A 27,136-nucleotide genomic window follows, 5' to 3' on the forward strand; every position below is an offset into this window, starting at 1 on the left:
TGGAGGCAGACACGCTGGCATCGTTTAAGACTTACCTGGATAGTCACATGAGCAGTCTGGGAATGGAGGGATACAAATGAATGGTCTAGTTGGACCAATGAGCGGCACAGGCTTGGAGGGCCGAAGGGCCTGTTTCCTGTGCTGTACTGTTCTTTGTTCTTATCAATTTTAAACCCATAAGTATCTGAACTACCTCCTCATACATCACAACCTGTGAAGCCTCTTCTTCCTTGGTAAAGACATGCACACCACCCTGCTCTCTGATTGGTTCCCTAGGCTATGTGACACTCTGCAGATTGACCCTTAAAAGACAATCACCACACTATCTCTTTTGTCATCTTGGGAGCTCTGGATTTGTTTACCCTACCCTTCCTCTTTGGGAATGTAAATTGACTGTCCCTGATCTACCTCTTCTTTAAAGGCAGCCCATTGTTCAGCTACAGTTTTGTCCGCCAACCTTTTGATTCCAATTTACCTGGGCTAGATCCATTCATACTACATTGAGAATGTAGTAATCCCAGTATGTAGTTTCCCCCAGTTAATTATTTTTATTTTTACTCTGGATTGCTCCTTGTCCTTTCCATAGCAAACCTAAACCTTATGAAACAAAGATTAATGTCTTGTAAATGTTCTCCGAATTACACTTTATCCATTTGGCTCATCTCATTCCCAGGAACCATGTCTAGCAATGCCTCCTGTCTTGTTGGACTGGAAAGATACTGCTGTAGAGAATTCTCCTGAATACACTTGAGGAACTCTTATGTCATCTGCCAAAAACACTATTATTATCCCAATCTATATTCAGATAATTAAAGTCTGCTATTATAACTCAATAATTCTTGCACCTCTCTGTAACTTCTTTGCAGATTTGTTCCTCTACATCGTTCTCAGTAGTTGGTGGCCTATAGAATACACCACACAATGTAATTGCATCTTTTTGTTCCTTGGCTCTATCCAAATGAATTCAATCCTTGACTCCTCTGGGACATCCTCTCTTTCCAGCACTGCAATGTTCTCCTTAATCAATACTGCCACACCTCCTCCTATTCATTCTTTCCTATCTTTCCTGAACACCCTGTATCCAGGAATATTTAATGCCCAGTCCTGCCCTGCTTTAAGTCAGGACTCCTTTATAGACAAATTATCATATTTCCATGTGGTTATCTTTGCCTGCAACTTACCAATCTTATTTACCACACTCCATATATTCACATACATGCACAATAACCCTAATTTAGACTTTATTACTTTCCCCCCTTAATCTGAATCCACTCAATAACTGACTATTTCCTACTCTGGTGCTATCTGTCTCTCCCAGAATTCTGTGTACCTTGATATGCCTCTCTAATTGTGGACTCTTGGCTCCCACACCCATGCCAAGTTATGTTAAACCTGTGTTTAATGTTCCCTCCACCCACATTGTCTGTACCTTTAAGACCTGGCTGGTTGTAGGATTCGCATTCTAATCAGTATTCTGCAACTTGATTTTGTCTGTTTGCACTGTTTGAGAGCACATTTCCACTCCATCTGATGACGGAGCAGTGCTCCGAAAGCTTATGGTATTTGCTACCAAATAAACCTGTTGGACTTTAACCTGGTGTTGTGAGACTTCTTACCAACTCTCCATCACCAGGGATGGTGATGATGGTGTCTGGGACATAGTCATATTAACAGAATCATACGCTACAGATCAGCTCAGACTGCTGCTTGACTAATCTGTGGGACAGCTCTCTGAGTTTTGGCACAAGCCAGCAGGATGACTTTGCAGGCTCAAAGGTTTGGTTTGCTGTTGTCATTGTCGTTTCTGGTACCTAGGTCGATGCTGGGTGATCTGTCCAGTTTCATTCCTTTTTGTAGGCTTTGTAGCAATTTAGCACAATTGAGTGGCTTGCTGGGCCATTTCAGAGAGCATTAAGAGTCAACCACATTGAAGTCAATGTGACAAGATTTCCTTCCCTTAAAGGCAGTAGTGAACCAGATGCATTTTTACAACAGTGGTCTCATGGTGACTATTACCAACACTAGCTTTCTCATTCCAGATTTAGTAACTGAATTTAAATTCTACCAGCTGCCATGGTGGGATTTAAACCACTGAGCATTAGCCTGGGCCTCTAGATTACTAGTCCAGTGACATTATCAGTATGTTACTATCTCACCCAGGTCTTGGCTACTGGTTGCTCTGGCTATATATGTGGATGAGGAAGTCCATTTGGTCCATCTGAACTCCTTCCCTTTATCGTCAATGGTCCCCCGTTACAACCCCCAACCTTTTCACAAAATATTCATGAGTTTTCACATCTACTACTCTACCTGGAAGTCAATATGTTTATTTATTAGTGTCACAAGTAGGCTTACATTAACACTGCTAAGAAGTTACCGTGAAATCCCCTAGCCGCCACACTCCAGCATCTGTTCGGGTACACTGAGGGAGAATTTAACATGGCCAATGCACCTAATCAGCATGTCCTTTGGACTGTGGGAAGAAACTGGAGCACCCGGAGGAAACCCACGCAGACACGTGGAGAACGTGCTGACTCCACAGACAGTGACCCAAGCCAGGAATTGAACCCAGGTCCCTGGCAGTGTGAGGCAGCAGTGCTAACCACTGTGCCACCATTCTACCCAAATTCATACCAATATAAGAAAGCTAAACATCAGTTTTATTTTGCCCAGTATCTACTGCCATAGTGTATTTGAAGTAATGTTTTCTATAACACTTTAAAACATTTTTATACCTCTCTTGTCAGTCTGGTGAACTGGTGCGATGACAATCTCTCCCTCAATGTTAGCAAAATGAAGGAGGTAGTCACTGACTTCAGGAAGCGTAGTGGAGGACATGCCCCTGTCTATATTAAAAGTGATGAAGTGGAGATGGTTGAGAGCTTCAAGTTTGTAAGTGTCTAGATCACCAACAATCTGTCCTGTACGCTCCACGCCGATGCAATAGATAAGAAAGCCCAAGGCCTCCGCCTTCTCAGAAGGCTATGGAAATTTGGCATGTCCACTACGACTCATATCAATTTTTACAGATGCACCATAGAAAGCATTCTATCACAGATTGGTATGGCTCCTGCTCTGTCCAAAACCACAAGAAACTACAAAGGGTCATGAACAAGGCCCAGTCCATCACACAAACCAGCCTCCCATCCATTGACTCTTGTCTACACCTCCTGCTGCCGTGGAAAAGCAGCCAGCATAATCAAGCACCCCACGCACCCCGGACATTCTCTCTTCCACCTTCTTCTGTCAGGAAAGATACAAAAGTCTGAGGTCACGTACCAACCGACTCAAGAACAGCTTCTTCCCTGCTGCCATCAGACTTTTGAATGGACCTACCTTGTGTTAAGTTGATCTTTCTCCACACCCTCGCTATGACTGTAACAGTACATTCTGCACCCTCTCCTTTCCTTCTCTATGAATGGTATGTTTTATCTGTATAGTGCACAAGAAACAATACTTTTCACTGTATACTAATTCATGTGATAATAATAAATCAAATCAAAATCATCCTTTTCAAGGTGAGAGTAGCTCAAAAAGCTAATTCTGATTAAAATGTTATTTATTTTGCTAATTTTGTTTAAAAATAACCTGTTTTGTTATATCTTACTGAAGAATAAGCACAGTTCCATGTGTTGTGATGAGTTTTCAGTGTGATTCTAACCCCCATCCAGGCCAGGCTGTTGCCATGGTGACTATTGGGCCCCTCTTGCCGCGCTGCTCGTTGTCGGCGGGAATTGTGGGAAGCCTCGCAAGATGGCGGCGCCTGCACTGGAGGTAGTGCTGAGCTGCGATGCCGGGGGCTCTCTGTGGAACTGCAACGTGTGGGAGCCGCGCTCGGGGACCACCCTCACCAGCTACCGAGGCGGTAACACCTCGGCTCGCGGCCTGTGCATGTTGGCTGGCGAGTACCTCCTGGGAGCGCAGCTCGGCAAGAACTATATCAGCGTGTGGGAACTGCAGAGGAAGGTGAGTGACCGGCGGCGATGGGGACACGAGCTGTCTCCCAGCTGGAGATTCGGAGGACTCGGTACTCCTCCCATCCAGAAACTTGTCGTGAGATCTGGTTAAGTGTACGCAGAGACATCTTGCGGATCTGACCAGCCAGACTCCATCCGACACCACACACACCTGGTCCAGTCAGGAGCACCCGCAGTTTTGCAAAGTTATCTGAAGTTGCATAAAATTAGGAGCAGTAGTATGCCATTTGCCTTGAGCCTACTCTGATTGTCATGGCCAATCTTTTAACTCATTTACACCTTCCCACATACCCCCATATCCGTGTATTCTCGTATTATCTAAAAATTCATCAACTCTGACGAAGAATCATCTAGACTCGAAACGTTGGCTCTGCTCTCCACAGATGCTGTCAGACCTGCTGAGGTTTTCCAGCATTTTTCTGTTTTTGTTTCAGATTCCAGCATCTACAGTATTTTGCATTTTCTGTCTTGTATATAACCAATAACTGAGCAGCCATAGCCCTCTGACATGGCGAATTGCAAAGAGTTTGGGTGAAGATGTATTTTTCCTCATCTCAGCCCTAAATGGTTGATCTCTTTCTGATTGTGACCCTGTGCCCTAGGTTACCGGTCCAGGCAGCGGGCAATCGAGGGGGCCGTCCATCCTGACTGTCTGCCCCTCTACCGCGGCTACGTTCGCAGCCAGGTGTCCCTGGAGAGGGAGCATGCGGTGTCCACGGGCACGGTTGACGCCTTCTGTGCCCGTTGGGCACCGCAGGGGTTGGGGTGCATTATTGACCCTGACAATCACATTTTAATTTGATGTTTTTAAGTTTCCTTTCTACTTTGATTTTTGTTCGGGCTGTTCCCCCCTCCTTTTGGGGAGCTGCCCCTTTTGCTTTGTCCTGACTTAATCTGAGTTTGTTTATTTGGTTTGCCCTAAAAAGAGGTCTTTAGCCAGGGAAATTGGTCTCAGTATCTACCCTGTCAAGCTCTCGAAATCTGATATTTCAATGAGATCACCTCATTGTTCTAAACTTCAGAAACTAGGCCTAGTCTACTCAACCTCTCCTCATAGGACAATTCTTATATACTCGAATCAGTCTGGTAAATCTTTGTTGCAATCCCTTTAAGCAAGTATATCCTTCCTTGAGTAAAGCGACTAAAAGTATGCGTAGTACCCCAGATGTGGTTGCACCAAGGTGCAATATAAATTCAGTAAGACTAGTTTACTCTTGTTTCCAGTCCCTTTGTGATAAAGGGTGAAATATTATTCGCTTTCCTTTATGCATGCTTTACCTGTATGGTAACTTTGTGCCCAGATTCCCCAAACCAAAGTATATAATTTCAGTATTGCTGATATGTGATAGGCAAAATTATAATGGAATTCAAAATTTGGAAGTTGGTCTTCTGGAACATTTAAGTATATGGGATTAGACATTAGGCAGACTAGGTTGGGAAGTACCTTATCTCAACAATCTTGCCAACAGAATGTCAATAGGATCCCGATAAATTGGGCCAGGTCCTCTCAAAAGGAAGACTGTACAACCAAGGAAGAAGCAGATTGATTGAGAGTTTAATTAGGCAATTAAGCTGGTTATGCACACAAACTATACCAGATGCTTGCAATGATGTATTAGAATTGAGCACTATTCTGAAATATGCTACTGTTGGTGGATTGCTAAAAGCAAATACGACACTGAAGAAGTTAAAATTTAGAAAAGTGTACACTCAGATTTCCCGACCCGGGTGACCCAGAAGGGATGGAATTAGTTGTTTTCAACAAGGTCTCACATAACAGATTGCACATGGGATTGCAGCTAATGTTTTGAGATGGATAGAAAGCTGATTAACAGATAGGAAGCAAAGAGTTGGCCATAAATGAGTCTTTTTCTGATCGGCAGGCAGTGACTAGTGGGGTTCTGCAGGGATCAGTGCTGGGACCCCCCAACTGTTCACATATATTAATGATTTGCAGATGATACAAAGTTGGGTGGGAATGTGAACTGAGAGGAGGATGCAGAGATGCTTCAGTGTGATTTGGACAGACTGTGTGTGGGCATATGCATGGCAGATGCAGTATAATGTGGATAAATGTGAGGGTATCCACTTTGGTAGCAATAATAGGAAGACAGATTATTACTTGAATGGGTGTAAATTGAGAGAATGAATACTCAGCGAGACCTTGGTGTCCTCGTGCATCAGTCACTGAAAGTAAGTGCTCAGGTACAGCAGGCAGTAAAGAATGGTATGTTGGCCTTCACAGCGAGAGGATTTGAGTACAGGAATAGAAATGTTTTGCTGCAATTGTATAGGTTGTTGATGAGGCCACACCTGGAGTATTGTGTCCAGTTTTGGTTTCCTTATCTAAGGAAGATGTCCTTGCTATAGAGCGAAGGTTTACCAGACTGATTCCTGGGATGGCAGGTCTGGCGTATGAGGACAGACTAAATTGATTGGGATTATAGTCACTGGAGTTTAGAAGAGTGAGAGGGGATCTCATAGAAACTTATAAAAGTCTAACAGGTTTAGACAGGGTAGATTCAGAAAGAATGTTCTCAATGGTGGGGGAGTCCAGAACTCGGGGTCATAGTTTGAAGATAAGGGATAAACCTTTTAGAACTGAGGTGAGAAGAAATTTATTCATGCAAAGCGTGGTGAATGTGTGGAATTCACTACCACAGAAAGTAGTTGAGGCTAAAACGTCTGATTTCAAGAAAAAATTAGATATAACTCTTGGGGATAAAGGGAAGGGGGATCAGGATATTGAATTCGATGATCAGCCATGATCAAAATGAATGGCGGAGCAGGCTTGAAGGGCCGAATGGTCTACTGCTGCTTCTAGTTTCTATGTTTCTATGTAGTGATGCCTCACACACTAACCTCCCAATGGTTATTTGAGTACAATAGGATTTATCATATTTTTAGTAGGAAGAAACAATAAATGTTGTCACTAGCTTGGGAATCACAGAAAACAAAAGAAGTTGCGAAAGGCTTCTTAGCTGCAGAGACACTTACACTGCTAGAAGTGACAGATATGGTTATTATTTATCGACTGTTTTAAACAAACTCCTATTTAAGGGGCAACCGGGAAAAACGTGCCTATAGAATGCTATGTAGATAACCGCTTTGGGACTATGTCCATTTGACATAATGTTACATAAAACACTTTGAGGATTGCACCAGGGGCAGCACGGTGGCACAGTGGTTAGCACTGCTGCCTCTCAGTGCCAGGGACCCGGGTTCGATTCCAGCCTCGGGTCACTGTCTATGTGGAGTTTGCACGTTCTCCCTGCATCTGTGTGGGTTTCCTCCGGGTGCTCCGGTTTCCTCCCACAGTCCAAAGATGTGCAGGTTAGGTGGATGGGCCATGCTAAATTGCCCCTTAGTGTCAGGGGAACTAGCTAGGGTAAATGCATGAGGTTATGGGGATGGGGGCTGGATGGGATTGTGGTCAATGCAGACTCGATGAGCCGAATGACCTCCCTCTGCACTATAGGATTCTATGGATTGCTCTTGCTAATATGAGAGATGTTGGAATGGAAGGAGGTTCCAAAAATAAAATGGATCAGCACAAGTCAGATTGTTTCACCAAAAGATCTGCTTGTGCAAAGAAATTGTTGAGTATCCTCAAGAACCTTGTGTTATAAGGAAGCCTGGGAACATGGAAATGTTCAAGTTGTAATCTTTTTTTTTCAAGACGGGGAATATGGAGTATGTTAGATTGACTGTATAATGTAACATGTATTTTCAATTTGTATTTTTCTTACGAATAATTTTGTCTATATATCAATTTAAAGAAAAGAGGGGCATCTTCTGTTGACGGATGTTAAATACCCAGTGATTGAAGGTAGTGGGGTGAACAGGTGTTGGATATTGATTAGTTAATTATATTCAAATGTGTATATAAAGAAGAGTCAGTCAGCACTGCGGAGATTGTGTTAAGAGTAGAGAAAGAAGTAAACTCTGGTGAACAATAAGCAGTCTATTAAAACATCCCCAGTGTCTTCTACACAACCAAGCTTGGGATATTGTTGACAGCAGTGTAATGTAAGTGGTGATATAATCTAAGTTCAGTTAGTAATCATTCCGAAAGGTAAATAGGTATCATGTGGCTTTGGAATTGGTGTGCAGCATGTTTATTCTGTGGGGGCTGCATTTGAAAGGTCACCAGCATCTAATTTGCTTAGCGTTATTAGTTGATTATCTCATTTATATTATGAAGATGGCTAAAGGAGAGCTGACGTTAAATGACATTATCTGAAAAACCTGAGCTGCTGTCCCTTTTAGTAGCCCACTTGAAAGAGAGCACATGCACAGGTCAAGTTCCAAAGGAGCTGTTTCCTTTGGTATATTTCCCTACAGTTGCTGGATGCTCCGAAAAGGGAGTCAGGAGCATTCCATCTGTTCAGCCTGATTGTACATGTTTATCCCTAGGTACACAATGTTTATTGTTGATGGCACTCATATGACAGCTAATGTTATTGTCACAGGCTGGACAGTAACATTTGGATAGGAACTACCAATCCTGGTGCATGAGTTTCATTGTTTTTAAGGCTATGTTTACAAATGTAAGAAATTGCATGTGTACAGTTTCTATGTTGCTGAAAGCCTCCCCACCATAGCACAAAGTAATTAACCAAATTCAGCACGAGAAACCAAATCATGGGTTGATGTTTCATGTTGGAAGTGACCTATAGTGAATGGATTTCAATGTTTTGAGGGTTCATGTTGTCACTGGGTACAGTATCGGCTAGCTCCTCGTGATGGTGAACTCCAGGTGTTGCTCCTGAAAGCACACCTGGAACTGCTACTGTCTCTCATTTGATTTCAACAAAGCAAATATTTAAAATCTATCCAATGATATTTGAGAATGAATAATGGATGGTCATCTGGCTATATTTATTTATTAGTGTCACAAGTAGGTTTACATTAACACTGCAATGAAGTTACTGTGAAAATCCCCTCGTCGCCACACGCCGACGCTCGTTCGGGGACACTGAGGGAGAATTTAGCATAGCCAATGCAAGTAACCAGCAGGTCTTTCGGACTGTGGGAGAAACTGGGGCACCCGGAGGAAACCCACACAGACACAGGGAGAATGTGCAGATTCCACACAGACAGTGACCCAAGCCAGGAATTGAACCCAGGACCCTGGCGCTGTGAGGCAGCAGTGCTAACCACTGTTCCATCGTGCTGCCCAGAAGATGGCCAGTTGGTCTATTGTGTCTTTGAAGGTTGGAAAGGAACAAACCAACCAAATTCCACCTTCCAGTTCTTTCTCTGCAGCCCTGTAGATTACAGCACTTCCCATACATGCCAAAGTATTTTTCAAATGTGCTGAGGGCTTCTGCCTCCACCACCCTTTCAGGCAATCCCTCACCACCGTCTGGGTGAAAAATGTACTCCTCAACTCCCCGCTAATTCTTCAACTGATTACTTTAAATCTAAGCCCCCTGGTTATTGGCCTTTCTGCCAATGGAAATGGGTCCTTCCTTTGCACTATCTCTCTCTACGCCATTCATAATTTAATAGACCTCCATTAAATCTCTCTTCAGCTTTCTCTGTTATAAATGAAACAGCTCAAGAATATCCTGTCTTTACTCCTAACTATGATTGCATTGTGGAAAATCTTACCCAGAATGTAATCCTAGGGCAGGGTTTCTCAAAGCTTTGCAGCCATGGAATCCTTTTATGCACCCAAGAGTATTGACAGAATCCTTCTTATTATGTTGGAGTTAAACCACAAAATAAAATTGCTCTCGTGCAATAGATAACAGTTGTAGCATAAAGCTTCTGCTCTTATACTCTAGAATTAACATTTCAAGTCCAGTATGACTCATTTTCTTCAAAAGAAACATACTGCATTTGAAACAACAGCTCTGTTTCTCTTCCCACAGATGCTGCCAGACCTGCTGGGTTTTTCCAGCACTTCTGTTTTTATTAAGGAAAATGCCGTAACAGTATCCACAGCATGATTTTTCTCCCTTCTTGAAGACAGTTACAGTTTAAAGTTTTTAAAAGTTTATTTATTAGTGTCACAAGTAGGTTTACATTAACACTGCAATGAAGTTACTGTGAAAATCCTCTAGTCGCCACACTCCGGCGCCTGTTCGGGCACACTGAGGGCGGATTTAGCATGGCCAGTGGACCTAATGAGCACGTCTCTTGGACTTTGGGAGGAAGCCGGAGCACCAAGAGGAAACTCATGCAGACACGGGGAAAACGTGCAAACTCCACACAAGCAGTGATCCAAGCTGGGAATCGAACCTGGGTCCCTAGCACTGAGGCAGCTGTGCTAACCACTGTGCCACCATGCCACTCTGTGTTGTGTTCGCACATTCCTTGCAATTCTTTTTCTTCCCATGTCTGTAGGATGAGTGCTTGGAGCCTTGATAGGAGCAAAAGCCCACCAACTTTGAAGACCTCAGTGGAATACCATCCAGACTGCAGACTTTCATATCATTTCAATTCTCATATCATCTGCAGACCTCTTAACCATGCCTCACACGCATAAATTTAAATCATTGACGTATACTGAGGAACAAGCAGGGATCCAGTACTGAAGCCTGCAAAACCCCCTTCTGAACAGCCTTCCAGTTATGAAGACACCCATCAACCATAGTACTTTTTTTCCTATCATTGCGCCAATTTTGGACTCGATATTCCTTTGGATCACATGGGCTTTTAATTTTCTGACCAACCTTCCACGTTGGCCCAAAAACCTTGCTGGAATTCATGCAGATGCCATCAAATGTGCTACCCTTATCCACTCTTCTTGTTACATCCTCCAAAAAAATTAATCAAGTTAGTCAGACATAATCTTCCCTTGACAAATTCATATTGACTGTCCTTGGTGTCTTTGTAAATGGCAATTTATATTGCTTCTCAGAATTGTTTTCAATAATTTGTCCACACTGTGGTTAGGCTGACTGGGTCTGTAATTACTCAATATATATCCTTTCCTTTTTTTTTTAAAACAATACGACAACGTTAGTAGTCCTCCGGTTCCCTGAGGAGCTTCCGTTATTTTTTTCCCTTCCCTTAGCCTGGGTTAGATTTCATCTGGGCCTGTTGCTTTCTCCACTTTTAACAATGTGAAACAACTTAATGTTTCCTTCCTCACATCATTTACTTCATCCAATTTTTCACACTCGCTCTTAACTACTGTGTCTGCTATATTCCCCTCTTTTACAGAAACTAGGTATTCACTAAGAGCTATGCCCACACCTTCTGTCTCCATGCATAAATTACCTTATTTGGTTTATAATTGACCCTATTCTTTATTTATCCTCCTGCCCTCGATGCATTTATAAAATATTGTTGGATTTTCCTTGCTGTTACTTGCCAGAATTTTTCATTGCTTTTCTAATTTCCATTCTAATGTCACCCCTGCAGTTTTGCATACTTGCCTAGGTTTTCCCTGAACTTTTGACATCTGACTTCAGCTTTTTCTTTTGCCTTATCCTACTCTGTATCCTCTGAGGAGAAGTCTAGATTTGGGAGTGCAGAGTCTCAAATTTACTTCTTAAAATTCATACATTATCCTGTGGAAAAATTGCACCAATGTTTGAAATGTATTTACAACTGAGTGTGTTCTGGTTGAACGCCGATGGCAGTCCTTGGTTAGGAGTAAGATTCTGTGCTTGTACCTGTTGATTGTAATTTCAACATGCATCAAAACTGTTCATTTATGGTAGTTAATGTATTGGTAACAGTTAACAGTAGTACCATGGGTGGCACTGCTTTTTCACAGCGCCAGGGACCCGGGTTCAATTCCTGGCCACTGTCTGTGCAGAGTCTGCATGTCCTCTTTGTGTCTGCGTGGGTCTCCTCCGGGTGCTCCGATTTCCTCCCACAGTACGAAAGACGTGCTGGTTAGGTGCATTGGCCGTGCTAAATTCTCCCTCTGTACCCGAACAGGTGCCGGAGTGTGGCGACTAGGGGATTTTCACAGTAACTTTGCTGTGTTAATGTAAGCCTACTTGTGACACTAGTAAATAAACTTTGAACAATGAACAACAGTTGAGTCTTGTTTCAGTGGAGTATAATTGGAAATTATGCTGCGATTGAGCACCTTTACCTTCTCGTTATTTAGGATCAACTGCAACAGAAGATTATCTGTCCTGGGGTTGTGACCTGTCTTGCTGCATCGCCTAATGGGCTCCACGTTGCTGCTGGGATTGGAGAGAGCATCTACTTGTGGGAGGTAAATGTTAAAGTGCCTGTTTACTATTGAGCACTGAAATTGTAGGGTTTCAATGTAGTAATTGCTGACTTCACATCATTATGCAGAATCGGGATTTAGACAAAAACACACACAGCAGCTTCAGACTTAATTTGTAGAGTTTTTGTGTCCAATTCTGTAAAGGTTTTGAGACCTCAAATTGAACTTTCCCCAGGCTAAACAGTTAAGAAAAAGATGTCTGGGATTTTCTGGCCCCACCCATTGCTGGGATCTTCCAGTCCTACCAAAAGTCAATGGACCTTTGGTTGGCCCACTGCATCCCCCTGCTCTGGGTCCTGCCACAGCAGGGCTGGAAAACCCCAGCCAGTGTCTCATTTCTAAATTGTCAGTTCCAGTTAACATGAATGACAAAGGTTATTAAATAGTCATGGAAACATTTCGAGTTAAATATTGGCTGCTGGTTTTGCTTTTGAAGTGCATCAGTGATCACTTTGCTCGAGAATTCACAAAAGTTAGTTGGTTATTGGTGTTAAATTAAGTTGAAATTGCCATGTTCTGTAACTGGAAGCAGTTCTTAAAATAACCACAATGTGGCACTCTACGCACAGCGAGTCAGAAAAAAAATCCCACTTCACATTCTCAATTGGGTTTAATTTTTTTTGTTTTACGGCTGTGATAGTTAAATGCAGTGAAGTTTAAGATTGTTAGTTGAGGTAACACTAGTATAGCTGAAACCAGAATTAACAAAATGAAAAAAAGATGTTGGGAATCTAAAGAAAAAAATGGTAGAAACATTCAGTAAGTCAGGAAGCATATATGTTCATAGCAGATTTCCAGCGTCTGCTATGAACATAGAACAGTACAGCACAGAACAGGCCCTTCGGCCCACGATGTTGTGCCGAACTTTATCTGAAACCAAGATCAAGCTATCCCACTTCCTATCATCCTGGTGTGCTCCATGTGCCTATCCAATAACCGCTTAAATGTTCCTAAAGTGTCTGACTCAAGTAAATAACTTTTCACCTTTTTGTTTGTGTTGCTTACTTTAGTACAAATTCTCTTCCAGGTTGCCTACCTTGGAGAAATTCTGTTCCTGTTTTCAACATGTTTTCCGTTTGGCCCTTTGATCCCTCTCATTGCTCTCTTTGTCCCTTATTTTTGATCATGTTTTTTCTAAGGCCCTTGTGGGTACAGGCACATCTCCTTTCCCAGCACCAACCTCCAGCTCCAATTCAATTCACATGGTTTTTTTGTTTAAATCCTACTTTGAATCCACCCACGATGTTGGAAATCTGTATGAAATTTAATGGTCTGCAAATAACGATTTTCGCCACTTAATGCATTTCGCCCTCGCCACTGTGTCGTTGTAAGCATGCTGCCAAGCCCCCTCTCACTTCAGCACCACCAGCTATATTTCAGAGCTGACCTTGCCCTCACTTCCAAATCATCCAAGGCTTATCTGGCCCTTCATTTTGTCTTCAGCATCCCTAGTCTATTTGGATTCCAAAGAAAAATCCTCTTGTATTCTCTTAATGTTTTTAATGAGAGCTGCTGCGCACGTCAGTTTTCCTGCTCCCCTCACTCAGCACAAGTCGGAGACTGGGGAAGATGGTGAATGTTTCATTCTGGGCAGGAATGAAGTTCAGGTATAGAATCCTGTACTGGCTTCCACTTTGCTAATAAACTGAAAACCTATACTTGGTGAGCTGTTCAGTTAGAGCTGGCCAGTGGTCTGTTGGAAAATTTGGATCCTTTTTGCGAGAGGATGACGAGCAGCTTATTTCTGAGACATTATTGCTCAGTGTGAGTAAAAAGCACCACACGTATGCTTTCCTGTTATTGAATTGCATGCTTTATTTGATGCGAGGTTGGTTTTTAATTTGCAAAGAATTGGCAGAAGATGAGCTCCACACACATTAATATTCTCACATGTTAATTTCGCTGGAGGCTTTCTTTGTTCAAATTAATTTAAGTGAATACAGAATAAAAATATTTTGTTGCGGCATAGTAAGAAATTGAAGTATTTGGATTTGCGATTATGGACAATGTAAATTAGGTTGCGGGTGAATCATTGGAGAGGGGGTAGAAAGTGTCAATGGAGCAGTAATCGGATGCTATGTTCTTATGTAGGAAATATATGGAAATGATAATCTGGACTGTTTTGATTTTATAGCTTTATGACAAAATTGTGCCTAGGGCCCAGGAAATATATATCTTGTGTCCACACTACATTTTAAAGTTTATTTATTAGTCACATGGAGGCTTACATTCATACTGTAATGAAGTTACTGTGAAAATCCCCTAGTTGCCACATTCTGGCGCCTGTTTGGATACACTGAAGGAGAATTTAGCATGGCCAATGCACCTAACCTGTACACCTTTGGACTCTGGGAGGAAACTGGAGCACCCGGAGGAAACCCACGCAGACACAGGGAGAAGGTGCAAACTCCACACAGACAGTGACCCAAGCTGGGAATTGAACCCAGGCCGCTGGCGCTGTGCTGTGAGGCAGTAGTGCTAACCACCGTGCCACCCCTTTTGAACAAGCACCATTGTGAATAGTGTAAAAGATTTATGGTGCTAATGTTTTGCTTTGTTGTTTTCAGGTATCTACTGGAAATCTCCTGCTCACGTTAAATAGGCATTACCAGGACCTGACATGCATTTGCTTCACTGATGACAGCAGCCACTTCATCTCAGGAGGGAAGGATAATCTCGTGCTGGTTTGGAGTTTGTGCAGGTAATGGATTAAATAGAAGATGCTTTTAAGGGTGTTTGACGTCAGTGAGTTGAAGCTGCAGTTTGGCTGCTACCTAATGCAGCAGGTACCCATACCTCTTTGCTGTTATGACTCTGTCCCACAGCTGTAGTGTAACAGGCCTATTGAGAAACCTAAGCAATAGTTGCTTAGGCATTCAATTTCAAGTTATTTGACCAATGGAGGTGGACATATTTAAAAACAAACTTTATTATCTTCTATTTGAGTTGAAAATCTAAGTCCATGCTTTTTTGTAACTCCTAGACTTGCTTATTTTTAACATATCCCTGACCTGCCTCCCATCTTCCATTTTGATGGCAAATTTGAGATCATCTAAAACTCTTGCACCAATCCTGCGCATCCACCGTCCCAACGCTCACTTGCTGACTTACAGTGACTCCTTGGTTTTAAAATTTTCGTCCTCGTTTTTGTAACTATCTCCCTGGCCTTGCCCCTCTCTATCTCTAATCTTTTCCAGCCCTACAACCTTCCAAGATATCTGCACTCCTCCAATTCTGACCTCTTGCACATCCCCAATTTTAATCAGTCCACCAGTGTTTCCTCCAGCTACTGATGCCCTAGAATAATCTCCCCAACCCCCTCGATAAATCTCCCTCTTTGACTCTGATCATTTGTAATTTTGTATCAGATTTTGTTTGATAATGCTCCTATGGAGCACCTTAGGATGCTTTACCACATACAGATGCTATATAGATGAAGTTATAATTTGTCTGGGGCAGCTTCCCTTGTTAGGTCTTCCACTAAAGTTAACAGGATGGGAAATCACAAGTGATGTCCTCGTATGCTACCTGTGAGAGTGGAATATTATTTTTCTTCATGGGCCCCTCAGGTCCTGATGGTGGAGTGCTATGGGCTGCACAATGACAACTACAATGTAAAACACTGGAATCACACAATTATAAGATAAATAAAATAATTTTGTATAGTTAACAATGCTAACAATCCTCCCTGTCCACGCATATTATTTAAATTTGTAGGATTGTGACTCGATATGGGCTATCCTCTAACTGTTCAGACTACACATCAACAACATTGCCACTCTGTGACGCTTCTTCCAAGCTTCTCAACAGATGTTTGTGGCAAATTTGCTGTATTATTTGGGCAGTAGCTGGGATGAATGTTGTGGCTCTTTGGAGTTGTGAGGTGAATGGAGCACCTGAACTGACAGCTTTCAACACCATGGGCAGGATTTTCCGGCCACACTCGCCCCAAGGCCGGAAATTCCCGCCGAGGTCAACGGACCTGTGCATGGTCTGCCCCTGCCAGCTACGATTCCCGTGGCGGGCGGGACGGGAAAATTCTATCCCATGACTTCTTTCTTTTGAATGAATTAACTCCAGCAGAGAGAGACAGCATCTTTTAAGGGGGAGCATTTTAGCGATCGTGATGGTACAATTTAAGCTGGTTATGGACAAAAAAAAAGCAAGTTGCAAAACAATGTTTTGGATTGGGGGAGAGCAGATTTTAGCAAAATAAGGCAGGATTTGGCCAAGGTAGACTAGAAACCGCTACTTGTAGGAGAATTTATAGAAAAGCAGTGGGGATGCGTTCAAAAAAGAAATGGGCATGATGCAGGACCAACATGTTCTCTCTAGGGTGATAGGAGAGAGTAACAAGCCCGGAGAACCATGAACGACCAGAGATACTCAAGATATGAGAAAGAAACGAGAGGTTTTTAGTAGGTACAAGGGGAGTAGGTCAGCAGAGGCATTAGTGGAGTGCAGAAAATGCAGGGTGGAGTGTTAGGAGACAATTAGGAGAGCAAAGAGGGGATATGAGAAAGTTCTGGCTGGTTAAAATAGGGTGGTCTGTAAGCATATCAATGGGAACTCGATAATCAGCGAAAGAGTAGGGTCCGTTAAGGACCAAGGGGGCAATCTATGGTAGAGCCAGAAGACATTGGTAGAGTGTTGAACCAATACTTCACATCCGTCTTCACCCAAGAGAATGAGGATGAAGGTGTGGAACTCGGGGAGAAAGACTGCAAGGTTCTTGAGCAAATTGACATGGTATTGGAGATGTTGGCAGGCTTAAAAGTGGATAAAATGAATTGTGTCCCAGCCTGCTGTGGGAGGCAAAGGAGGAAATTGCAGGGGCTCTGACCCAAATTTGTAATTCTTCTCTGGTCATGGATTGGAGAACAGCTAACGTTGTTCCACTATTTAAGAAGGGTTGTAGAGGTAAGCCAGGGAATTACAGACCAGTGAGTTTCACGTCAGTGGCAGGGAAACTATTGGAGAAAACTTTGAAGGAGGGAATATATCTCCATGTGGACAGGCAAGGTTTAATCAGAGAGACCACTTTGTCAGAGGGAGGTCATGCCTAACTAATTTGCTTGAATTTTGTGAGGAGGTGACCAGCTGTGTAGATGAGGATAGTGTAGTTGATGTAGTCCAAATGGATTTCAGCAAAGCCTTTGATAATGTCCCACATAGGGTACTTGTAAAGAAAGCAAATGCATCTGGGACACAAGGTGATTTGATGAGGTGGAATCAAAATCGGCTTAGTTGTAGGAGACAGAAGGTGATGACAGAAGGCTGCTTTAGTGACTGGAAACCAGTGTCCAGTGCTGTACCACAGAGATCTGTGCTGGGTCCCCCATTATTTGTTATCTATATGAATGACATAGATGACTATTTGGGGGGCAGGATTAATACGTTTGCGGATGACAGAAAGACTGGTTGATCAATGAGATTGAATGTCTTGGGCTACAGGAAAATATAGACGGGATGGTCAAATGGGCAGATAAGTAACAGATGGAATTTAACCCTGAAAAATGTGAGGCAATGCACTTTGGAAGGAATAATTTAATGAACAGCATGACACTAGGAAATTCTTAGGAACAAAAGGGCCTTGGTGAGTTTGTCCATAGATCTGAAGGCGGAAGGGCATGTTAGTAGGGTGGTGAAAAATTAATTGAGGCATAGATTACAAAAGCAGGGAAGTCATGTTGAAGTTGTAAAGAACTTTGGTGAGGCCACAGCTAGAGTACTGTATGCAGTTCACCACATTATAGGAAGGATGGAGTGGGTGCAGAGGAGATTCACCAGGATGCTGCCTTGAATGGAACATTTAAGTTATGAAGAGAAGTTGGATAGACTTGGTTTGTCTTCACTGGAGCAGAGAAGACTGAGGGGCAACCTGATTGAGGTGTGCAAGATTATGAGGGGCATGGACATGGTGGAGAGGGAGCAGCTGTTCTACTTAGTTGAAGAGTCAGTGATGAGAGGACACAAGTTCAAGGTGAAGGGCAGGCGGTTTAGGGGAGGATGTGAGGAAAAACCTCTTTGCCCAGAGGGCTGTGATGGTCTGGAATGCACTACCTGGGAAAGTGGTGGAGGTGGGTTGCCTCATATCCTTTAAAAAATACCTGGATGAGCACTTGGCATGTCATAACATTCAAGGCTATGGGCCAAGTGCCAGTAAATGGGATTAGATAGTTAGGTTACGGAGTTCTTGCTTGTCGGTGCAGACTTTATGGGCTGAAGGGCCTCTTCTACACTAAGATTCTGTTATAATCTTGTTACACTTTACTTTTTGGATTTTGAACACACAGAACACCCTTGATCCTGTATCATGATAGGCAGTTAATAATTGACATTTGTAGCTTTCCAAGCTTTTGCTCCTGAGTGGATTCCAGGCCTTCCAAAAGGGTGTTGAATATGTGATTGGGCATAACATGTGCTGATGTAAAGGTATAAGATGTGGAAACAGGCCACTCGATCCAACCAGTCACGTTTTTGCTGTGCTCGAGTCCCCTCCTTTCTTTCCTCATCTTGACCTATCACCATAAACATCTATTCCTTTCTCCCTAATATGCTTGACTAACCTCCCCTTAAATGCACCCATACCATTCACTTCAAGCATTCCCTGTGGTCTTGAGTTTCACAGTCACATCACTCTTTGGTCAAAGAATTTTTCTGAATTCCCTTTGAATTTTTAGTCACTGTCTTGTATTGACAGCCGTTAGTTATGCTCTTCCGACAACAGGAAGCACTTTCTCTGTGCCCACTCTATCAAACCCTTTCATAATTTTAAAGATCTCCATTAGGTCACCCTTGACCCTCATTCAAGAGAATAGGAACATGGCCTGTTCATGCTTTCCTGCTTACTCTCCAGTGCCTTCATATCATTTTTATAAAATGGCGACCAGAACTGCACACAGTATTTTCAAGTGTGGTCTAACTACAGTTCGATACATGTGTAACATAACTTCCCTCCTTTTCAATTTGATCTTTCTGAAAATAAAGCCCATTGCTTGGGTTTGCTTTTCTAAATGCCCTTGATAACCTGTGGTGCACTTGGAGTGGTGTATTTGTACTCCATGACCCCTTTGTCCCTTCACCCTCCCTAGACGCTCACATTCCAAATAATAAGTGATCTCCCTATTCTTCCCATTGGCATGGCATCTTGAGTCATATTTGTTGTCATCAATAATCCTTCTGCAGTTTTCCTTTGTATAGCTTACCGTTAGTTTTAGAATTGGGTTTCCTGGGAAGTATTGCAATATTTACAGTGTCCCCCCAACATTTCCCCATGTAGAAAAACATGAAAATCGCTGATCATAATTAGGAACATACCAGATTCTATCCTCAGGCTGCTTGAGGTGCAAAGCATACTCGTGGCTTCCTACCAAGGCTGCTTTGATCTGGATTTTTAACCCAAAGAGCGTTTCTAGGGGTCAACTCTTCCTCTTCCTCCGTATCGCCTGAATAGGGAAACAGCGGCATGCCAGAGCAACTGGGAGGATCCTCCTGTTGTTTAATCTGATGGGCTAGCCCAGCCTGTCTATCACCCGATGATTTCTTATCCCTAAGTTCACATTCCAATTTTAATAACATAGAAACCCTACAGTACAGAAAGAGGCCATTCGGCCCATCGAGTCTGCACCGACCACAATCCCACCCAGGCCCTATTCTCATATCCCTACATATTTTACCCACTAATCCCTCTAACCTACGCATCCCAGGGCACTAAGGGGCAATTTTAGCATGGCCAATCAACCTAACCCGCACATCTTTGGACCTAATCAATCAACCTAACCCGCACATGTTTCCCAATCTTTCGATTTCCCATCCACACATTCATCAATCCCTTTTTTATAGGTGTTATTCCTCCAACTCATTAATAGCGATTGTTCGTGGCGCCTAGTCGATTCTTTTTTCCATTTTGAAATTAAAGTTTTCCACTTGGAACCTGCATTCTTTTGTCCAAACAGCTTTTTCTGCTGCTGTGCAAATTTCCAAGTTCCATGTGCCGCCTAGTGGCCAAATATCATTACCCAATTTACTGTTTACTGTGGCACTTAATCGACGTAAATTACGTTCCTGAGCAGGGGACTCAGAACACATAAACAGCAAAGGAGAATTGCCCTTTCTTTTGTCTAAACTCTGTTCCATAACGTCAGTATACTGTGCCCGTGGCAAAAAATGTTAAGAAAAATAATTCCTGGTACCAAAGTCAAATCACAGGGTCCCTGACTAATCAAATCACAGGGTCCCTGACCCAAACTTTTCAAATCACAGGGTCCCTGACCCAAACTATTCAAATCACAGGGTCCCTGACCCAAACTAAGCCTGTGTAACCCTGATTCGGATGTAAAACGAGATCAACGGGTCCCTGACCTTAGGCTAGCCACAATTGGGTCCCTGACCCTAAATACTCTATCGGGTCCCTGACCCTAAATACTCTACTCTACTCACAGTCCAATTTAGATTCGAATACCGTCACCTGTTTGTGTCCTCCGTCAGAGACGAGGAGTCGTAGCACCGATCCAAGAGAGAGAGAGACCAAGGCGAATCTTACCTTGTGCCGGCGTCCGTCTCTCTTCCCCCCCCCGGCTCGTGGCTCGATCATGTCTTCAGTCCCTCACGGAATTCACTCAGGGTATTGGTTTCTGCTTCGCAGCGCCAAATGTTGAAGTGGAAACTTTCCTGCTTCTTGACTTCGATAGAAAAACTCAACAAAGTTCGTTCCGACAAAATAACAAGGCTTTATTTACGAAAGACTGCATGCAGTTTTGGCTGAAAACTTGAGTTCAGAGAGCAGTCGGTACAACTCGCTAATTCCTCCTCAAGTCTGCAATTACACAAAGAATCAGTTCAGTATTTATACATAATCATTATCAGTTTGCGTGACCAGAGCATATTCAGGAATTTGATTAGTAATAGAATCATAAGCAATGTCATTAATCATGTCATAACTTGCTGACCTCCTAGAACTCTTTGTCTCAACATTCATACCCTTACCTTGTCCTTTGATGGAACAGAAAAGATTGGTGACTCCTTCATCCCTGACCTTATCTTGTTTTATTTACTCATACAGCCTTAAGTTATGCGGAGTCAGCCTTGCTTATATTGTTCCAAATAGCTGACCAATTTTCCCGTCATGCTATTCCTTAGTTCGTACAACTTCACAGTTTAGCAAGAGCAGTGATTGCTGCTACATATGGCATTTCTGCTCCTGAATTAGGGAAGAGAAAATTAGTCAACTTCCCACCTCTGGGTGGTTTCCAGTAATCGCATTTAAAAATAAAGTTTGGATTTTTTTACACTGCCGGGTTGAATGAACTACTTTAAAACCGATGGGTAATTTGTTAATCTGCCTTAAGATTGGAGGCTGAAGATTCTCTTAGTGTAATTCATTATTTGTAATTAGACATAATTATCACAAATATGATTGATGTTCTGCCTGAGCTGTAGCCCTGTTGAGGAAGCGGTGATGTGGGGGAGGGTTTGGAAAGAAAGATACACTGCTCTCAACATGAAATATTAAAAGGGTTCCAATGTATTGTTTCCTTAGATGGTTTATTTTTAATGTTAGTGGCCTTGCCTGGTGTGAGGGAGTACGGTAATTGGGAGTGAAACCATTTTCCATTCAGTGCTTATTTTGTGAAGCTAAATCCGATTATTACATTTTCCACTGCTAAACTGTCTAAAGTTAACTTTTATTCGGATTTCCCCAATTGAGTTGGATTCCCCCTCACCTCCGATCAAAGGTTGCATTCTTTACAGTCTAACAGCTCCCTGAATCTGTGCCAGCCAAAAAAAAAAAGCTATTCAACCTCATCCCACTTTCTGGCTCCTGGCCCATAGTCTTGCTGCTTACAGCACTTGAAGGGCATATTCAAGTACTGTTTGAGAACAACGAGGATTTCTGCTTCCCCAACCCTTTCAGGCAGTATGTTCCTGACCCCACCGCCATCTGGGTGAGAATATTTCCCTACTTCCTTCTAATCCTCCTATCAATTACTTTAAAGCTGTACCCTAGTAACCTCATTGCTAAGGTACATAGGTCCTTCCTGTCTGTTTCAGTGAAGCTTCTCTTATTTGATGAGTGATTTGAGATAGTTGTTGGTATGTAGTTTTTCCAGAAACTCTTTACTTATACCATTTACAAGACTTGATTAAGTACAAGGTTCCATGGACGCAGTGTTTTGCTCTCTTGGAGCCTCTTGGTCACCTGACCCTGATGTCATGCTTATATCATTGTTAACATTGCTGTCTCATTAATAAAGGGTTAATGGTTATGTTAAGGTCCCTCATAATTTTATGCACCTCAAGGTGCATAGATTCCTGCCTCGGCGGGTCACCGTCTGTGTGGAGTTTGCACATTCTCCCGTGTCTGTGTGGGTTTCCCTTGGGTGCTCCGGTTTCCTCCCACAGTCCAAAGATGTGTGGGTTAGGTGAATGGGCCATGCTAAATTGTCTCCTTAGTGTTCAGGGTAAATGTGTAGGGTTATGGGGATAGGGCCTGGGTGGGATTGTGGTTGGTGCAGACTCAATGGACTGAATGGCTTCCTTTTGCACTGTAGGGATTCTCTGATATGATTCAATCAAATCTCCCGTCAACCTTTTCTGTTTCAAAGAAACAACCTACCCAATCCTTTCTCATTGCTAAATTTACCCATCCAAGGTTACATCCTCATAAAACTCGCTCTCTAGTAGAATTGCATCCTTCCTGTAATGTGACCAAAATTGTACGCTGGACTGTTGTTTTTATACAGTTCTAGCATAACCTCCCTGCCCTTGTATTCTGTGCCTCAGCAAATACAAGAAAGTATCCCTTATGACTTTGTAATAATCTTTTCTATCTGTCCTTTTTTTATTCCTTTTTACGGGATCTGGCGTCGCTGGCCAGGTCAGCATTTATTGCCTATCCCTACTTGCCATTTAAAAGTTGGCGGTGAGCTGCCTTGAACTGCTGCAGTTTCTGAGGTGTAGGCACATTCTCAGTGCTGTTACAGAGGGAGTTCCAGGATTTTGACCAAGCGACATCGAAGGGATGGCGATATATTTCCAAGTCAGGATGGTGAGTGACTTGGAGGGGAACCTCCATGTGGTGGTGTTCCCAGGTACCTGCTGCTTTGTCCTTCTTGATTGTAGTGGCCATGAGTTTGAAGGTGTTGCCTAAGGAACCTTGATGAGTTTCTGCAATGTATCTTGTAGATGGTACACAGGACTGTCACTGTTCATCAGTGATGGAGGGAGTGAATATTTATGGAAGGAGTAGCGATCAAGCGGGCTGCTTTGTCCTGGAGCTGCTTCCGTGTTGGAGTGTTGATGGAGCTGCAGTCATGCAGGCAAATTCAAAGTATTCCTGACTTGTGTCTTGTAGCTGGTAGACAGGTTTTGGGGGGGTAAGGAGGTGAGTTACTCGCTTACTCTCCAGCCTTTGACCAACTCTGGTAGCCACGGTATTTATATGGCTAGTCCAGTTCAGTTTCTGGTCTATAGTAATCCTCAGGATATTGATAGTGGGGGAATTCAGCGATGTTAGTGCCATTGAATATCAAGGGATTGTGGTTAGATCCTCCCTTGTCGAAGATGATCATTGCCTGGCATATGTGGGGTGCAAATGTTACTTGCCACTTGTAAGCCCAAGGCTGGATATTGTCCCAGTCTTGCTGCATTTGGACATGAACTGTTTCAGTATCTGTGGTGTCGCAAATGGTGCTGAACGTTGTGTAGTCATCAACAAACATCCCCACTTCTGACCTTATGGAAGGAGGTCATTGATGAAGCAACTAAAGGTGGTTGGGCCTAAGACAATACCCTGAGGAACTCCTGCAGTGATGTCCTGGAGTATGATTGATCCCCAATTACCAGAGCAATCTTCCATTGTGCCAGGTATGACGACAGCCAGCGGAGAGTTTTCCCTCTAATTCCCATTTTTGCTAGACGCCCTTGATGCCAAACTTGTTGCCTTGATGTCAAGGACAGTCACTCTCACCTCTGGTGTTCAGCTCCTTTGTGCATGTTTGAACCAAGGCTGTAATGAGGTCAGGAGTTGAATGATACTGGCGGAACCCAAACAGCGTGTTCGTAAGCAGGTTCGGCTGAGTAAATGCCGTTGATCGCGTTGTTGATGACCCCTTTCATGACCTTGCTGATGATCAAGAGTAGACTGATAGGGTGGTAATTGGCTAGGTTAGAATTGTCCTGTTTCTTGTGTACAGGACACACCATGGCAAGTTTCCACATTGCCAGGTAGATAGCATTGTTATAGCTACAGTGGCTGTACTGGAACAGCTTGGCTTGGACGCATGGCAAGATCCGGAGCACAAGTCTTCAGGACTATTGCTGGAATATTGTCAGGGTCCATAGCCTTTGCAGTATCCAGTGCCTGCAGCCGTTTCTTGATATGTGGAGTGAATTGAATTGGCTGAAGACTGATCTGTGATGCTGGGGACCTCCGGAGAACGCTGAGATGGATCATTCACTTGGTACTTCTGGCTGAAGATTGTGGCAAATGTTTCAGCCTTATCTTTTGCACTGATGTCCTGGGTTCCTTCATCATTGAGATTGGGGATATTTGTGGAGCCTCCTCCTCCAGTGAGTTACTTAACTGTCACCACCATTCACTGCTGGATGTGGCAGAACTTCAGAATTTAGATCTGATTGGCTGGTTATGGAATTGTTTACTTGCTGCTTAGGCCGTTTGGCACACAAGTAGTCCTGTGTTGTAGCTTAACCAGATTGATGCCTCATTTTTAGATATGCCTAGTGTTGCTCCTGACATGCCCTCCTGCACTTTCCATTGAACCAGGGTTGATCTCTTGGCTTGGCAGTAGAGTGGGGGATATGCTGGGCCATGAGGTTGCAGATTGTGATCGAGTACAATTCTGCTGCTGCTGATGGCCCACAGTGCCTCATGGATGTCCTGACTTGAGTTGCTAGATATGTTCGAAATCTATTCCATTTTGCATGGTGATAGTGCCACTCAACACGATGGAGAGTATCCTCAATGTGAAGACTGGACTTGTCTCCCTCCACAAGGACTGTGCAATCTCAGTCTAGCAGCTATGTCCTTTCGGGCTTGGTCTGCGGTGGTGCTCGAGGTGACTCTATAGAAGTATGCAAGATTGATAAGGGAATGGAAAAGATAAACCTGAAATCTTTCTTCTAAATTAAATTACGGCTTGTTGTTCATTTAGTGTCTTTTTTGGGAATGGTTTGACTGTTTGGCATTGAGTTCTCTTTTTAAGGGATTTGGGTCTAGATTCTGATGGGTATTTTGAACTAGCAGCCCATAACATTTGTCAGAATTCACTAAGTTGCACTGCTAATGAACTGTCTCTGCTTTGGCATCTTGTTTCAGAAACTGTCAGATGATTTTTTTCAGCATTATAGTGCCTGACTGGTTTAATAGGGCAAATTGAAATATACTGCAGTACTATAATTGCCAGCATCGATGGGCTGATAGTAAACTTTTCATTTGAATCCAGTTGGCAGGCCTGTGGTAAATCTCCGTTAAAAGTAATGCATTGTTATCATCATGATTTGTTTTTAAAAAAATTTCATTAACATTTGTGAGCATAACAATTCCTATGGAATTTGAATAACATAGGTTGCCTTTTGAGGTTTTTTGTGTTCTAATTATATGGAATGCTGAGCTCTTGCTGCTGAGAGCCTGCACGCTACCAATTGCTGAGTTCATAATGGCACAAGGTGATGATTATTGCTGCATAGCTTGACTCCTCTTCTCCAGACTTGCCTTTTGCACTCCTCAATTTGCTCCAGCTTCAAATTAGATTAGAGGAGGGTGTGAAGGAGCTTTATCAGCATTTATATAGAAATTTCTATAAGGTTAAACATCATATCACTTTGTATGAAGAAGATCCCACCACTCACTTGACCCCATTCTTCCAAAATCTCAAGCCAAATACCTCTCCATTGCAGAAGCTGATTACTGAATGATTTAAATGACCCTGATCTTCTGGTCAGTGACAATGCTGAGGCTATTGTCATTGACTTTCAAGATAACAATGATCCTATCTTTTTGCATGCTTGCAGCCAGATCGTCCTGTCTTGGCTGCAGCAGCGATACTTCAGCACTGCCAACCATGGAGAATAATGATGAAGAGCAGCAGTGCAGGGGATGTACCCTTTTTTACAACATTGACTGCTGCGTTTAGGCAAGTTTTTAATGAGTCTTAAGGGTTTCAATGAAGTGGGATATGTGGTAATATGTGTTTTGTGGGATGAGTAGTTGGGTCAGTGGGTGTGTGTGGTCGGGTTGGGGGGTATATATGGGGATGGTGGGTTGGGTTAAGCTGTTAATCACAGAGTTTCACCAGTGGTTAAACTGGAGTAGGTGTCACGCGTTTAGCCCAAGTTTCCAATCCTCAGCTCAGTGCTGGGGAGGTTCTCGCGGTGTCCCGGGGACGTACTTGTGGCATTCCAGCAGTGCAAATCAGCCTATCAGAATTTAATCTTCCTGGGCAATTACTGTGCCCGTGCAATGGTCAGGACTTTTGATGAGCTCTAAAGCACAACAGCGGCAGAAGTCTGAAGATTGTGTTGTTGGTATCGTAAGATTCAGTGGGATTTCAGTGGTTAGTACTGTTGCCTCACAGCTCCAGGGACCTGGGTTTGATTCTCAGTTTGGGTCACTATCTGTGTGGAGTTTGCACCTTCTCCCCGTGTCTGCGTGGGTTTCCTCCCAAAGTCCAAAGAGGTGCAGGTTAGGTGGATTGGCCATGCTAAATTGCCCCTTAGTGTCCTGGGATGTGTAGGTGAGGGGGATTAGCGGGGTAAATGTGTGAGGTTGTGAGGATAGGGCCTGGGATAGGATTATTGTCGGTGCCAACTCGACTGGCCGAATGGCCTTCTGTTCTGTAGGGATTCTATGATCTCAGCCTTAACCTTAAGTGTCAGTCATGGTTCAGTTGGTAACACTCCAGTCTCTGAGTCAGAAGATTGTGTCCCACTT

The 27,136-nt window shown here is 43.2% G+C and overlaps 1 protein-coding gene across 2 annotated transcripts in view; it reads left to right on the forward strand.

Annotated features, from left to right (window-relative positions):
* The first annotated feature begins 3,722 nt into the window (after positions 1-3,722).
* The window catches only part of wdr18 (WD repeat domain 18), a 195,476-nt gene continuing 172,062 nt past the window's right edge, over positions 3,723-27,136 (forward strand). Inside the window, exons 1-3 of one of the 2 annotated variants that reach the window (XM_078198090.1) lie at positions 3,723-3,966; positions 12,055-12,165; positions 14,751-14,884. In XM_078198090.1, coding sequence (XP_078054216.1) covers positions 3,754-3,966; positions 12,055-12,165; positions 14,751-14,884 — 458 coding nt within the window. In that variant the 5' untranslated portion in view covers positions 3,723-3,753. The remainder of the gene's footprint in view (positions 3,967-12,054; positions 12,166-14,750; positions 14,885-27,136) is intronic. The other variant, XM_078198091.1, reaches the window with a different exon arrangement.

This window comes from Mustelus asterias, chromosome 26 (assembly GCF_964213995.1).
Source record: "Mustelus asterias chromosome 26, sMusAst1.hap1.1, whole genome shotgun sequence".
NCBI classification, from domain to species: Eukaryota; Metazoa; Chordata; class Chondrichthyes; order Carcharhiniformes; family Triakidae; genus Mustelus; species Mustelus asterias.